The sequence below is a fragment of the Lactuca sativa genome, chromosome 3 (assembly GCF_002870075.4).
Source record: "Lactuca sativa cultivar Salinas chromosome 3, Lsat_Salinas_v11, whole genome shotgun sequence".
NCBI lineage: Eukaryota > Viridiplantae > Streptophyta > Magnoliopsida > Asterales > Asteraceae > Lactuca > Lactuca sativa.
The window spans coordinates 37,563,458-37,577,525 of NC_056625.2; the positions used below are offsets into that span (position 1 = coordinate 37,563,458).

At 36.0% G+C, this 14,068-nt stretch overlaps 1 protein-coding gene across 3 annotated transcripts; it reads right to left on the minus strand.

Annotated features, from left to right (window-relative positions):
- Window positions 1-798: 798 nt before the first annotated feature.
- On the minus strand, window positions 799-5,592 carry LOC111905197 (putative F-box/FBD/LRR-repeat protein At4g13965). Of its 3 annotated transcripts, none has more exons than XM_023900875.3 (6): window positions 5,484-5,592; window positions 2,542-3,687; window positions 2,225-2,404; window positions 1,632-2,153; window positions 1,498-1,552; window positions 799-949 (listed from the first exon to the last, which is right to left on the minus strand). In XM_023900875.3, the coding sequence occupies exons 2-5, from the start codon at window positions 3,496-3,498 to the stop codon at window positions 1,511-1,513; spliced, it is 1,701 nt and encodes a 566-aa protein (XP_023756643.1). In that variant the 5' UTR covers window positions 3,499-3,687; window positions 5,484-5,592; the 3' UTR covers window positions 799-949; window positions 1,498-1,510. The 3 variants fall into 3 exon arrangements, with proteins under 3 accessions (XP_023756643.1, XP_023756644.1, XP_023756645.1); XM_023900876.3 differs by having other exon boundaries at window positions 2,542-3,692; window positions 5,484-5,567; XM_023900877.3 differs by lacking the exon at window positions 5,484-5,592 and adding an exon at window positions 4,925-5,009 and having other exon boundaries at window positions 2,542-3,692.
- Window positions 5,593-14,068: the final 8,476 nt, after the last annotated feature.

Sequence of the window (14,068 nt, forward strand, 5' to 3'; positions counted from 1 at the left end):
TCAATACTTTGATAAACCAGTGACGACTTTTTATGGTCATTAATCGGATATGACAGTGAAGACTTTTTATGGTCATTAATCGGATAAGACAGTGACGACTTTTTCTGGTCACTAATTAGATAAAATGGTGACGACATTTAGTGACGAAGCAGGTCGTCACAGATTTAGTGACCGGTATATTTTCGTCACTATTTAATGACCGCTTTCATATTTTGTCACTAATCCTTTTTTGTAACGGACCTATAGTGACGACCAAAAGTTTGGTCACTAAATCGTTTAGTGACAGCTCTTAGTGACAATTTCGTTTTTGTCACTAACTGACATTTTTTTGTAGTGAAATTCCAAAAGGTTGTGAACTTTCATCTATGAAAAAAGGTGGAGTCAACACACACAAGCTCGATTTTCGTTTCCTCATTTCTTTCAAATATTTTTGTGGTCAAAAGTATGTCTATAGGTCATACATGATGAATAAAATAAGATAAAAGGGGTTGCAAAGTCCTCTAGTACCAACCAATGTGATTATCTTTGTGAAGAAGACTATTGTTTTTGTTCAATTCACAACTCATTTCCACTTTTGCCCATAACATTAGCATTTTTGTTGTTGCAAAGAATTTTCACCGACGATGCTTATTTTTATATGAAAGCTGCTATCGAGAGCTGTGAAACAGTCAACTAGAGGAACAACAAAAATAAATTGAGTGACATTATTGCAAGGAGTGACATTGTTGTAAAGAACTGAGTTTTTGTGTTGTAATCTTCAAAAAAAAAAAAAAAATCATTAACATTCGCTAAGGCATATAGTAATAAAAAAAATCTGTAGAAAAAAGAACCAAAAGAGTAAGATTCATTAATTTATGTAACAAAACCCAATTCAAACGATGATACATCCGACTTTTTCATGAATCCAATGAGGACTAACATCTTCATATTGGCATAATCATTAACATCCCTGCCAATAAAAGTTGAAGCTACGTGTTAAAGTTACGGCTGAATCTCACTACTAAAAGTCATGCATTAACCCTTATTTGTAATATGTGACTAATAGAGGTATTATTATTTTATAAGTATTGAAATTTTATCTATTTTGTTTCTATTTATATAAAGTTTTAAGCCTTTGTTTTTTTATTTGTATTGTATAACCCCCAACCTTTTCAATATATTTACTTAATTAATTAACTATAAATTAATAAAAATATATACATAGATTATTTTTAATAAACTACATCACTAGAAAATATAATAACAATAATTTAGCTGAATTTATACCAAATTGGTCGGACTGAAACTTGGTGTATCCAGTTCGTTCTAGAATTTAAGGAAAAAAAGTATTCGTTCTCGTTACTAATTCGAGAGTTTTTCAAAAAGAAAAACCATAGCTCAGCTTAGTAACGTCGTTCGAAACTGGTATTGAATCAGCCTCTTTTTTGAAAAAAAAAATTATATTCACATCCCACCCCGCTAATTAGTAATTACTGTTGTAGAGAATATAAGGGTTACCTGGGTGGGTGGTTCACGGCATAGGGTTGATGCTCGATGTGGAGGTTGTAGGAATCTTACATCAAGCAAAGTTAAAAAGCCATCAATATTGGATTTTGGAATACGCAGAGTCATAAATGAAATCAGAAACTTACTGTTGTTGTGGAGGAATTAGATGATGCGAGATATGCTGAGATGCAATGAGACATGAGTTGTTCACAAGCTAAGATTCCTTCCAAAGTCACAAGCCTAGAGGCTAGACGAACATGTTGTGCTTCTATTTCTTCAAGCTGTCGAGAGTAGCGTGCTTCGACCTCTGTCCTCTCTCTCTTAGGCATATCTTCCAGTAATGATCTTATTAGGGTTCCCTTTGAAATGATTGCTTTAACTTCTGCTTCTTCTTCATTAACCAAATCCCGCACCTCTTCCACACAGATCTTAAACTCTGCCATAAGTCTCTCAGTCTGGTTATGCATCTTCCCTACTTGAGCTTTTGATTGTGCCATGAGCTTCTCAAGGGCAACATTAGCCTTTTCCTTTGCTTGCGTTCGCTCAACATTCATATTTTCATGATCTAACAATGCTTGGAATTCTGTCATATGGATTGCAATCTCTGCAGCGCGTTTAGCCTTTTTTGCCCTAGCTTCTTTCTGCTTCATTGCTTTTGTAGGCGGTGGCTACAGAGTTTACAAGAATTTTTAATTTAAGAGAAAACGGTTGCAATGAGTATATGATTCTGTAAAAGTACCTCGGGTAATTCCATGATGAATGTGGCATTTGGAGAGTTCTCAAGAAAGAAGTTTCTAGCTTCGGTAGACATTTTTACATTGTATGCATCATTCCTCATGCTAGAGTCTATAGTCAAGCAGATTAAGTTGCTAAAAGGTGATGGATGGTGTGATAATAAATTTGGATAAGAGGAAAGACACTGCAAAAAAAATTGACAATAAATTTATACATTAAAGATGCATTAAAATCTCATCTTGAACTTCATTTATATCATACACCCATTTGGCAGCAGCGCTGGATGTCATAAATGGGGTGACATGATCGATATCAACATACCTCAATAAAGTCCACATTAAGTGTGAGATATCTGGCACTATGGAGCTCTTGAAGCATTTTAATAGCCTTGCATGCCACTTTCTCCTTATATGGCCTATACATATCACAACAGATAGACACTTTGTTCAGAGAATGAAATCCATCTTTGGAGAATTGTTGAGGAAGATCACCCGTGTAGCACAAAGATGAAAGCCCTGGTGGAGCATTCAAGTAATCGATTGAACAATCAATTATTGTGAGATGTTCAAGTTGAGGTGCAACCAGGTTGATGACCAATGAGCGTCTGCCTTTGATAAGCACGAGATTAGAAAGTCGAGGGGTAATGATGTCAATAGCCTCGACAGTGAACCACTCCAAAGTGAGGTTCTTTAAGTTTACACATTTGGAGAAAAGATCAACAGACTTTTGACTGTGATCTTCACACAATGTGATGTGACTAAGATGCAAAGTTGCTAAAGCTGGAAAATCCCAAGGTGTTTTGGGTGTAAGGCAAGGTGAAGTATAAAGAGGGCGGTTACTCAATGTGAAATGCTTAAGAGTCTGAGAGCTAAAAAGGGAAGGAGGGAATTCATGGTGTTTTTTGGGAAAACAAACAACAGTTAGTTGTTGGACATTGTGAGAGAACATATAACTTGCAATCTTTCTCACAAAAACCTGACTAGCTGCTCCACTGAAATGTAGCTTTACAGAAGACACTTCTACTTGATGGTTGCGGTGAGTCAAAACATGATTCACAAATTTGGCAAACTTTGGTAAACAGCTAAACTCCCTACTTGACAAGTTAAAACAAGGCATTGATGTCCAGAGAAACTCCCATCTTGATGACAACGAACATATTTGAACAGCATATTTCATGTCAAAACAGGAAAGGATCTTATGAATAAGCTCATCTGGCAAGCTGCTCAATCTGTCTTCTTCGACCACTCGCCTCCTAACATGATCATGATCAAACTCCATTCTCTGTTGTTATACCTCTTTCAGATATGAAGTCAAGCACATAGATACAATATATCCTAGTTAATTTTCTTGTGATTCCGAACACAATTTAGAATCCATATCCATTCTCGTTGCTGCTTCTTTTCTGTTTTTAGCTAGATAACCATCATTCCTTCTCTTTTGTCTCCACAAATCACAATCCCATATCAACTGCACTTTATAATGTAAAATAAAATCAATTACTTAGATAGCTCATAAGAATACCTCTAATATATATACATGTTGGATCCTAATGCAACTAAATATGGAAAGGAACATGGCAGTAGTAATGCATCAGGTAGTGCTGGTCTTATCATCTTACGGCCTCCGGCAGGGGTCTCATCAACAAAATTCTATTTCCTAACATGGATTCCTCAATCACATCTTGAATATTTTTCCACTTTAACAGTAAATGTATCAAGCAGGTTGTTTGAAAATATGTGCTACACATCCATTTAAGTCCACGTTTTTTTGTTTTTTTTTTTGGAAACTTCGCAAAATAAATGAGCATCTTTTAGTGAAGGGGTAATTTAGGTATTTCACATTATTTACATTGTTACGGTGTATTTATAAGGCGTACGGGTAGGAGAGAGAGAGTTATCTTATTTTCATATTTGGTATTTTATCCAGGGAGAGACTAGCCTCTCGAACACGCTAGGGTTATCTTTTTTCAAAGTTTTTGATTTTGAATTGAGATTTGACATTACAATCACTTATTCTCAGAATCTCTGTTCTTGATCCACTTTCAATTTTTGAGTTCATAGCAATATGATAACTCTTTTAGCTAGCTATATGTGGAGGATTGTTATCTTGACCAAGACATGGTATTTTAGTGAAGGGGTAATTTAGGTATTTCACATTATTTATATTGTTACGGTGTATTAATAAGGCGTACAAGGAGAGAGAGAGAGAGAGAGAGAGAGAGAGAGAGAGAGAGTAATCTTATTTTCATATATGGTATTTTATCTAGGGATAGACTAGCCTCTCGAACTAGCTATGGTTCTCTTTTTCAAAGCTTTTAATTTTGAATTGCAATTTGACATTACAATCACTTATTCTCTGAATCTCTGTTCTTAATTCTCTTTCAATTTTTGAGTTCATAGCAATATGATAACTCTTTTAGCTAGCTATATGTGGATGACTGTTATCTTGACCAAGACATGGTTTATTGGAATTATGTATCCAAAAAAGTGATAGACATAATGCTACATCATAACCAATCTTCCTTTAAAAAAAAAAAAAAAAAAAAAAAAAAAAAAAAAAAAACAACAACCTAACTGGGAACCAGATTTTTGCACTTGTAATAAAAGTGGATACACCAAAAGAAGTTATTAACCTTTAACACCAAAAGAAGAGATATAAAAATGTATTTTTCAAATAGCAAAACTAAATAAGAAAAGGGACATACGAATGATCAAATGAGAGAGAAAAAAATCCCCAAATCCATCTTAATAGGCTAATTGTGGATACTCATATCATCAGTATAGCCTAAAAACAAAATAATAAAAACAATGTCAAATGTGGTATTTAAGCAACTTCAAAACTTGATAAGAATTATTTTGATTAAAGATTTAAAGAAAAAAGATGTGTACATTAAACAGCAAATAGCTATCACCATGAAGATTAAAAGTTAAAATCTCAAACATCCGTGTAAATATTAGAATTTGAAGCGTAGAAGGTCTGAATTTGAAATCAAAATGGTATTGGTCTGGCATTTTTGTAAATACTGCAGCATCGATATAGATTTTAACTGCTGCACACATCAGTCAAATTAACATAATTTCGCTACTACAACAGACAAAAAGCAGAAGGAGATACATCTTCTCCTAATAGCACGGTCGCCTGCTTATTTAATACCCTTTTGAATTATCAATTCCAATCAACTGATACAAAGAATTTCAAAAGTAAAAGCATCCAGAAATGTGAAATTCGAATGCCCTAATATCTATGGTTTGAGAATGACATACCTCTTAATCGAAGAAATTACAATCTACGAGCTGCCTAAACCCTAACACCAGAAACCACCTTTTATATACGTTCGTGCATTACAGCAATATCGATTTTTGTGCAAATTAGAATTTTTGAGTAAATTACATAAATTGCTCATGTGGTTTGCGGTTATTAGCAGCTTTCATCCCTATTAATTCTTTTTCACTCAAACAGTCCTTTAATTTTTATAACTTTTTTTTTTGTTTGGTTTTTGTCCTTCACAAACATAAAACATACCCTTATATTATATTTTTTCAACCTTTTCTATTATTTTCTTATAATTTATATACACTTTAATAAAAATATCCCCCCTCCCCTATCCCACTAACCAATTTCTACCTTCTTCATCAAGGTGCCGCCTCCTTGGTGTTTCATCCATCTTCATGTAAACAAAACGCATAACAGAAGATGAGATAGACATCGTCATCACATTTTTTATAGCAACTTTCGAAACCATATGGTTCATACAAAACTTGTTGACTATTATCTCTATTTCCACCATCCATATCTTCATGCTTTTCGTGTAAACAATCTCTTACTTACCGACACACTATCATACATATGAATATAATGTGAAATAATAAAAGTGAATATGGACATAGAAGATACGATGTGTCAATCAACTCATCAAGGGCAAAACTTAAAAGGTGAATTAATTGATTTTAGCCCTCGTTTATTTCAATAACACCCTTGAGATTTTAGACATCTAGGTTATCCACACTAAATCACATTTAATACTCACATATTTCATTACATATATGTTAATGCAATATTAATAACTCATTGTCTCATCTTTTCGCTTATCATTAAAATATGCAATTGGTTTATAGGGTTCTAACGGTATAGTGCCAATAATATTCACCAATTTTGGGAGAAATATTTTTTCCTGGTTTTTTATAATGTTTTTATTTCATATGTATATACTTTGATTTTTTTGTAATTATATGTTATATATTACTATATTTTATTTTTAGTACTGTGAAAAATCAATGGCTAACATATTTCAATATGAAATAACCATTCATTATTATATATGAATATGACTAATATATTATCAAGTAGGTTATGTTTAAACCCATGGAAACTACGGTTGAGAAAAAAAAATATTTTGATAATTTAAAATCATAATGACTAATAAAAGATTTGCAAAAATAAATAAATTAATTAATATAATAATAATAATAATAATAATAATAATAATAATAATAAAATGTTATAACTAACAATAGTGTACATTCCCTAATAAATACATTGCTATTTTTAGGAAAAAAAATATAAGTTTATATCTAAATTATAACAAATAATGTACATTCCTAATTAATTTATGATAATACCATTAATTGCTAATCATCAATTTCAACTTTTCTAATTTGATCATTTATAATTGTTTATATATAAATATATATATATATATATATATATATATATATATATATATATATATATATATATATATATATATATATATATATATATATATATTTAAAGGTTATATACTTGTAAAAACCAATTTAGATTTAACTATATAACCTGTACTCGAAAATTTGTAGGATACATTATATTTTGTATTAAAGTTGCATCATACACTACTAGAAAAAGAGTAATGGGATAGGGATATAGGATATAGTTGATACTATGATTGTTCAAATCGTGATCCTTATTGTACGATCTCACCTATGTATATCGATCTCAATCTTACTTGACTTGTTTTTTTGGTAGGATCGGATCGTAAGATCGTAGGATCGATAATATATTTTTTTAAAATAATTCAAATATATTTTTGGACTAAATACGTAGAATACCATTTTGAATTCTTTATCGTCAAATAATGTATTATAAATGCAATTTTTATGTTTTAAAATATTTATTGTTAACTGGATAGTTAACTGGATGAATATATATTTTTTATGTTTTAAAATGTTTTTGGTAGGATCTTACGATCCGATTTGACCTTACGATCATGATCTTGCAAAACAGAAAATGAGCTGGTATACTGATATTAACAACCATGGTTAACACATATCCCGTACTAGAAAAATGTGAATATCAAATCTAATACAACTCAAATCTTAATCAAATACTTCTCATTTGAATCAAGTGTGGAGATTGTTTATTAGTTGAAAACCCATCCCTTCTAATACGGATTCCCTTAGAATCAAGTACAACTATTTTAAATAGAGTATGACTACTTCTGTAACGACCCAAAAACCAAGGGTAAAAATTTCATCTTTAATGTAGCTAAAACATTGATACCATTTATTTTAAACATTTCAAATCATCATTAAGTAAAACATTTATCAGAGCTCATCCCAAAATCATTCGTTGCGGAAATTATAGGTGTATGCACTACGATCCATCTAGCTCTTCGTTTCCAAATCGATCATATCTGAAACCAAAACTATAAACTGTAAGCATGAGTTAGGGTATTTTGGAGTTCATGTTGGAACCATTCGTGACTGTAAGCATGAGTTGGTGTATCTTCTGCAGATCTAGGTCCTTGAGGGACTCCATGGCATAAAGGTGCCAACTTTATGGCCATGGGAGTCCCATGCACCTTATGAGCCAAAAACCCCATGCATGCACGTAAAGTTTGAAACTTTATGTGACATAAGGACCTTAGGGGTCCATATCTATGTTTTGGAGGCAATGAACCTAGCTAGAATCGACTGAATGAATTAAGATCTTGGGGGACTCGACGAGTCGTTCATGCGACTCGGGTCATGGTTCCCCATCTCTTTCTGTTAATGAGTGAAATCGTTGAGTCTAGGAGATAACTCGGCAAGATGGACATAGTTTTGGACTTGGAGATTGAAGAACTCGACGAGTCCAAGGAAGGACTCGACGAGTTGAGACGGATTGTCCCGATTATGAGTAAGCAGAACTCGACGAGTTTGAGGATGACTCGATGAGTTGACTCGCTTAATTGCGACTATGTAACGACGTAAATTTTTAAAACAATTTTTCATTTTTAAATCATATTTTTAATCACCAAAAACAATATCCAACAACTATATCTAATGTCATCGTAACAAAAAAATCCCAGAATCTCAAAAGATCTCAACTACATAAATCCCCTCAGTGTGTACGGATCATGCCAGCGCCTTCCCACGGTCCTCGCTAGTACCTGAAACACCCAACACAACAACTGTAAGCATAAATGCTTAGTGAGTTCCCCAAAATACCACATACAACACATATGCCTTTCCAGGCCATAACTTTGTGGGACCTTCCGGTCCAAGTGTCTAAGGAAACTTCCGTCCCATATCCCGGTAGACCTTCCGGTCCCACCCGTATCAACCTTCCGGTCCGTAACCTCCTGACCTTCTGGTTCATGTCCTCTTGACCTTCTGCTCCATATCATCTTGACCTTCCGGTCCTTATCATACATATCATACATAACACATACATATCACATATCAACATAAAGCACATATAAGACCTTCCGGTCACACATAGGTACCCTTCCAGGTACAGTATAGTGAGAAGACTCACCTCGACTATCTCGGATAATCTCGCACACAGATACACTGATCTAGCCTCCGCCTAAACACATAAACAATTATCTCAAATCAATAACGGCTCTCCAAGATAGACTAGTCTCTTCTATGTCCTCTAAGAAGGCTAAAAGACCATTTTACCGTTCAAATGGTCTTCAAGCCCAATTGTTGACCAAACCCTAAAAGTCAACAAAAGTCAACGGTCAAACTTTGACTAGACTTGTCGAGTGCACTCGTGCGACTCGGCGAGTCCATGCATGTCCTCTTCGCCCTTGGTCCTCACTCGACTCGCTGAGTCAACCCTACACTCAATAGGTTATCACAGGTCGCGAATCGCGGGGCAACCCGACTCGACTCGTCGAGCCCCTTATGGGCTCGGCGAGTTCCTCCCATGAAAGCACTCAAACGATCCTTTGAGGTCAGATCTGCTTCACCAACCAGTAGATCTAACCTCCTAACACTCGAAAGTCACGTAAAGGTTCAAACTTTACGTTCATGTAATGCTTATAAGACCAAAAATGGAGAAATAACCTTTAAAATGGGGTTCTACTCTCAAGGCTCACATGAAACCCCATAAAGCTGGAAGCTTGGGACCTTTTGGACCTCTTAAGGTCCAGATCTATCATCTATACCCAAAGGGACCCCAAATGCTTCACAATCCAACTCAAAATGGCACAAAGGAAACCCTAGATTCAAGGAATCTATCAAATACACGAAATAGGAAGGAACTTGTACCTCAAAACGTGAATCTCAGTGTGAACAACACAGATCCAAGCTCCACAATCGATCTAGCTTGGATTTTCCCACTCCTTCTAGCAAGATCACATCAAAGGATGAAGAATTAGCCTCCAAAATGCTCTCTCAGATCTCTTTGCTCTCTAGGGTTTTCACAGGGGAGTAATGGCCGCAAATGACGGTGACAAGGGCCTTTAAATAGGGCTCAGGACCTGAGATTTAGGGTTTCACTTAACAGCGCGGACTCGCCGAATCCACTCATCGACTCGTCGAGTCCGATCATTAATCCATACAGAAATTGTGATCTTGCTCGGCGAGTCTGAGCGCCTACTCGTCGAGTCCCTCCCTGAATCTCAAGATAAATACTTAAAATAAGATACCTGGGAATCCGGATGTTACAATTCGCCCATACTAGAAATAATCTTCGCCCCCGAAGTCTCATTCTACAAACAACTCTGGATGGAGCTTCCGCATCTCCGCCTCAGGCTCCTAGGTCAGCTCGAATTCTTTTCGATGCTGCCACTGAACCAGTACCAGTGGCACTTCCTTATTTCTCAAAACCTTGATCTTCCGATCCACCACCGCGACTAGCCTCTCAACATAATTTAGGCTCGCATCCACCTGAATATCCTCCAATGGTACCACCACTGACTCGTCGGCTATACACTTCCTCAGCTGAGACACGTGGAGGGTATCATGTATCTGACTCAACTCTGCATGTAGCTTCAACCGATATGCTACCCTGCCCACCCTCGCGGTCACCTTGAACGGCCCAATATACTGGGGCCCCAGCTTGCCCCTCTTCCTGAATCGAATCACTCCTTTCCAAGGAGACACTTCAGGAGTACAAAGTCTCCGACCTGAAACTCGATCTCGGATCGTCGCCTATCCGCGTAACTCTTCTGGTGACTTTGAGCTGTCAACAACCTCTGCCTGACCTGTTGTATCTGGTCTGTCGTCTGAAGCACTATCTCAGTGCTGCCCATCACTCGCTGCCCTACCTCTCCCCAACAGATGGGAGTCCGACACCTCCTCCCACACAACTCGAAGAAAGGCATACCAATGCTCGAATGGTGACTGTTGTTATAGGAAAACTCATCTAACGGCAAATACGTGTCCCAACTCCCTCCGAAGTCCAACACACATGCCCGAAGCATGTCCTCGAGCGTCTGAATCGTCCGCTCACTTTGTCCGTCCGTCTGAGGGTGGTAAGCGGTACTGAAATGCAGCCACGTGCCCAACTCTTCGCGGAACTTCTTCCAGAACCTGGAAGTGAAACGTACATCCCGATCTGATACAATCGAGATCGGCACTCCATGCTGCGATACCACCTCCCTTACATACAACTCTACCAACCTTTCCGCAGAAGAGCTCTCACTGATAGCAAGAAAATGAGCGCTCTGTTGGATATAGTGTCTAAGTCCATAACTTTATTTGGTATGAACTTGACCCGACCCGGCATGGTCCATTTGGGTTGCATGGCATTGCAATACTTGGATAGACTAAATGAGAGAATAAGGCACTTATGATTATTAATATATTATAAGTTCTAATATATTAATAATAGTATTATTTAATTAGTATTTGGTCAAGTATTAATCTAGTATTAATTTGGTGATCAAAGTGAGACTAATTAAATATATAGGGTTGATTATGACAATCATCAATTCTTTTATGGTGGATTAAATGATCCATAGTTTATGGGTTATGGATATAACTATTTGGAGCTCCATGGATAGTCCATGGGAGTTACAAACCCATGGGTCATGAGAATGGAAGAGTCATGACAATTATGAGTCTTCATGATGAAACCCTAATTGTGACACCACTATAAAAGGGACCCCATGGCTAGGAAAATCGGGCACTAGAGTATTTTTGTGAGGGCATAGCCGATTTTGAAGTGTAGAGGTATTCTCTCTAGTTATTCCAAAGTTGTAGTGTTGTGTGAAGCATTTGAGGCACAACATTCGGGGTGCTAGGCTCACAAAGTCTTGAAGGAATCCAAGCAACAACAAGGTATGTATTTCAACTAGTTTTTATGTTTTATGTAATCCCCATGCCATGCTAGTTAGGAAATAATCTTGAAAAATAAATTTGCATGTATATAGAGAATACATAGATTCAAGGTTATTAGGGTTGCATGTACACTTAGGAAGTGTTAGAATGCTCAAAACCCATTAGTGGTATCAGAGCCTAGGATTGTTTTCTGTATACTTGATGCAAAACTGCTTAAAAATTGAAAATTCTGCACTCTGACGACTGGACTCGCCGAGTTCATGGGGAGGACTCGCCGAGTCCATGAACAAATTCATCCTACTCGACGAGTAGAATCATGCACTCAACGAGTAAGAGCGTGTTGGGCAATTTTTTCGTGTTTTGTTGCTGGAAATGGATTAAAATCATTATCCCAATCTGTTTTGGATTTGTAAAATCTGTTTTTCAAAATGATAATGATTATGTTAACCCATTTTACATGACTTTTATTAATTTTGAAGTATTGTATATGTTTATATGATTTCTTGAAATTGCTTGACAAGAATTTGTGTTCTTATGAGTTTTTAGAAGATCATAAGAATTATGTGTAACCTCCATGTGTGTTTAATTCATGATCTTAATGGAAATGATGATGTCCATAACTTGTCCTCAAGTTATGGATAACCAAAAGTCACTTCTTTAAATTGTGATTAAAGAACTAAAGAGGTTTCATAAAATGAAGAGTCTTCATTTTTATGAACCATTAAAACTCATAAGTTACAAATTAAAGAGACTTGGAATAGTTTCAATTCTTGCTCTCAAGTTTTGGAATTTGAAAAGTCTTACACTTTAATTCCAAGTTAAACCTTAGATTTTTAAAAAGTTTAAAAATCAACTCTTATACTATTATTATAATTTTATTATATAGATATGTATAAAAATATGTCATTCTTACCATTAGCAGGACTCATTCACGAAGCCGGTCTATAAGGGGGGTATAAGGTTGTTGCCTATAAAATGGTGACTTAATGGGTGTCCACTCTCACCCACCGCTTCCTTGATCGGTGGAGGGTCGTTAGCCGAACGGGTAGGATACGACTTTAAATACTCATTAAAAGTATAATGAATTATAAAGTAACTATACATTATAAATTCCCAATCTCAGTTACTTTAGGAAAATGTGAAATTGGTGCTAGCCCATAAATTTACACTTTGTACCTTACCAAGTCGTTAGTGGAGCGTGTGTGGTTAACCGGCACACTAACATGGACTAGTAAGAGTGGCAAAAGGTAACTCGACTTTATTATAGATCGGTGGAGCGTGTGTGGTTAACCGGCACATCGATTAGGTAATATTGTTGAGGTTACCAAGTCAATTTGTATGGTTATTCACACCTTGTTTGTGATCTTCGGCATCCTAGTCACAAACTTGTGAGGGCACAATCGAGATTCAAACATGCCATTGAAGGTTCAATGTATCTCAAAAGATCTAAGAGTTTCAAATCCAATTAAAACTTAATTATATTTCGTTTTTCATGGTGGAAATTGGTAAATCGTCATTTACTTACCTTTATCTATTTTATAATTTGGATTACGGCATCCCTCTTCCAGTTATAAATAGGTTATTGGGTCATAGCCTTAATATTTCATATTGGGTGTTATACTAAGGACTTTAAATAAACTAACTTGAATTTCTCCCATTATAGATGTCTAGTTTAGACAGCTATGGTCTTCCCAAATCTTTAGGAAGATGCTTCCTAATGAAGATGATATCCCGAATGGCAATCAAGGTGAAAGATCAATCCCTTTGTTGTTCATTAGTGGGACTGAAAATCATACTTCACTTCCTTCACCTACTCCAATAAATCTCCCTATCCCACAAGTTTCAAGACATGATAAGTTCTAAGTCAATCAATTCCTATTGGCAAACAAAGTCTATATGTGCTTAGGTCTTGGAGATTAAGTCACATATTGACAAGCCAGGAGAGTCGGGTGTCGAAGTCTCAAGGTAGCTGGCTGTTGACTTGGTCACTCCCTGATGACAGATCACGACATGACCCTTAATGATCTTACCTATTTGCTTGATGATGATGAATCAGCAATGATTTGGAGCATTGGTAAAGCAAAATTTGATTGGAAGATCAACTTCCCAAACTTCCATGGACATTGACAATGGTAACACTGGAAGTCCAGAAAAGCTTTCTCTTCCCAATTGAAAGGGATTGGCCGTAGTCAAATCGGTTGACAAAATGGTATAGAGAAAGGCTAAGTCTGTGATAGTCCCGTGTACCGTTTCCAAAGAGTCCATATGTTTCTATTGCCAAAGGAAGGGCATTGGTTGCGAAGCTGCCTAATTTA

Bases quoted from the DNA above. Each gene is read 5' to 3' on its own strand.
- LOC111905197 (XM_023900875.3), bottom strand. From the start codon at position 3,498: ATGGAGTTTGATCATGATCATGTTAGGAGGCGAGTGGTCGAAGAAGAC. The intron at 2,405-2,541 runs GTATGTTGATAT...TTTTTTTTGCAG, and splicing joins TTAATGTGGACTTTATTGAG to TGTCTTTCCTCTTATCCAAA. The intron at 1,553-1,631 runs GTAAGTTTCTGA...GCTTGATGTAAG, and splicing joins CTAATTCCTCCACAACAACA to ATTCCTACAACCTCCACATC.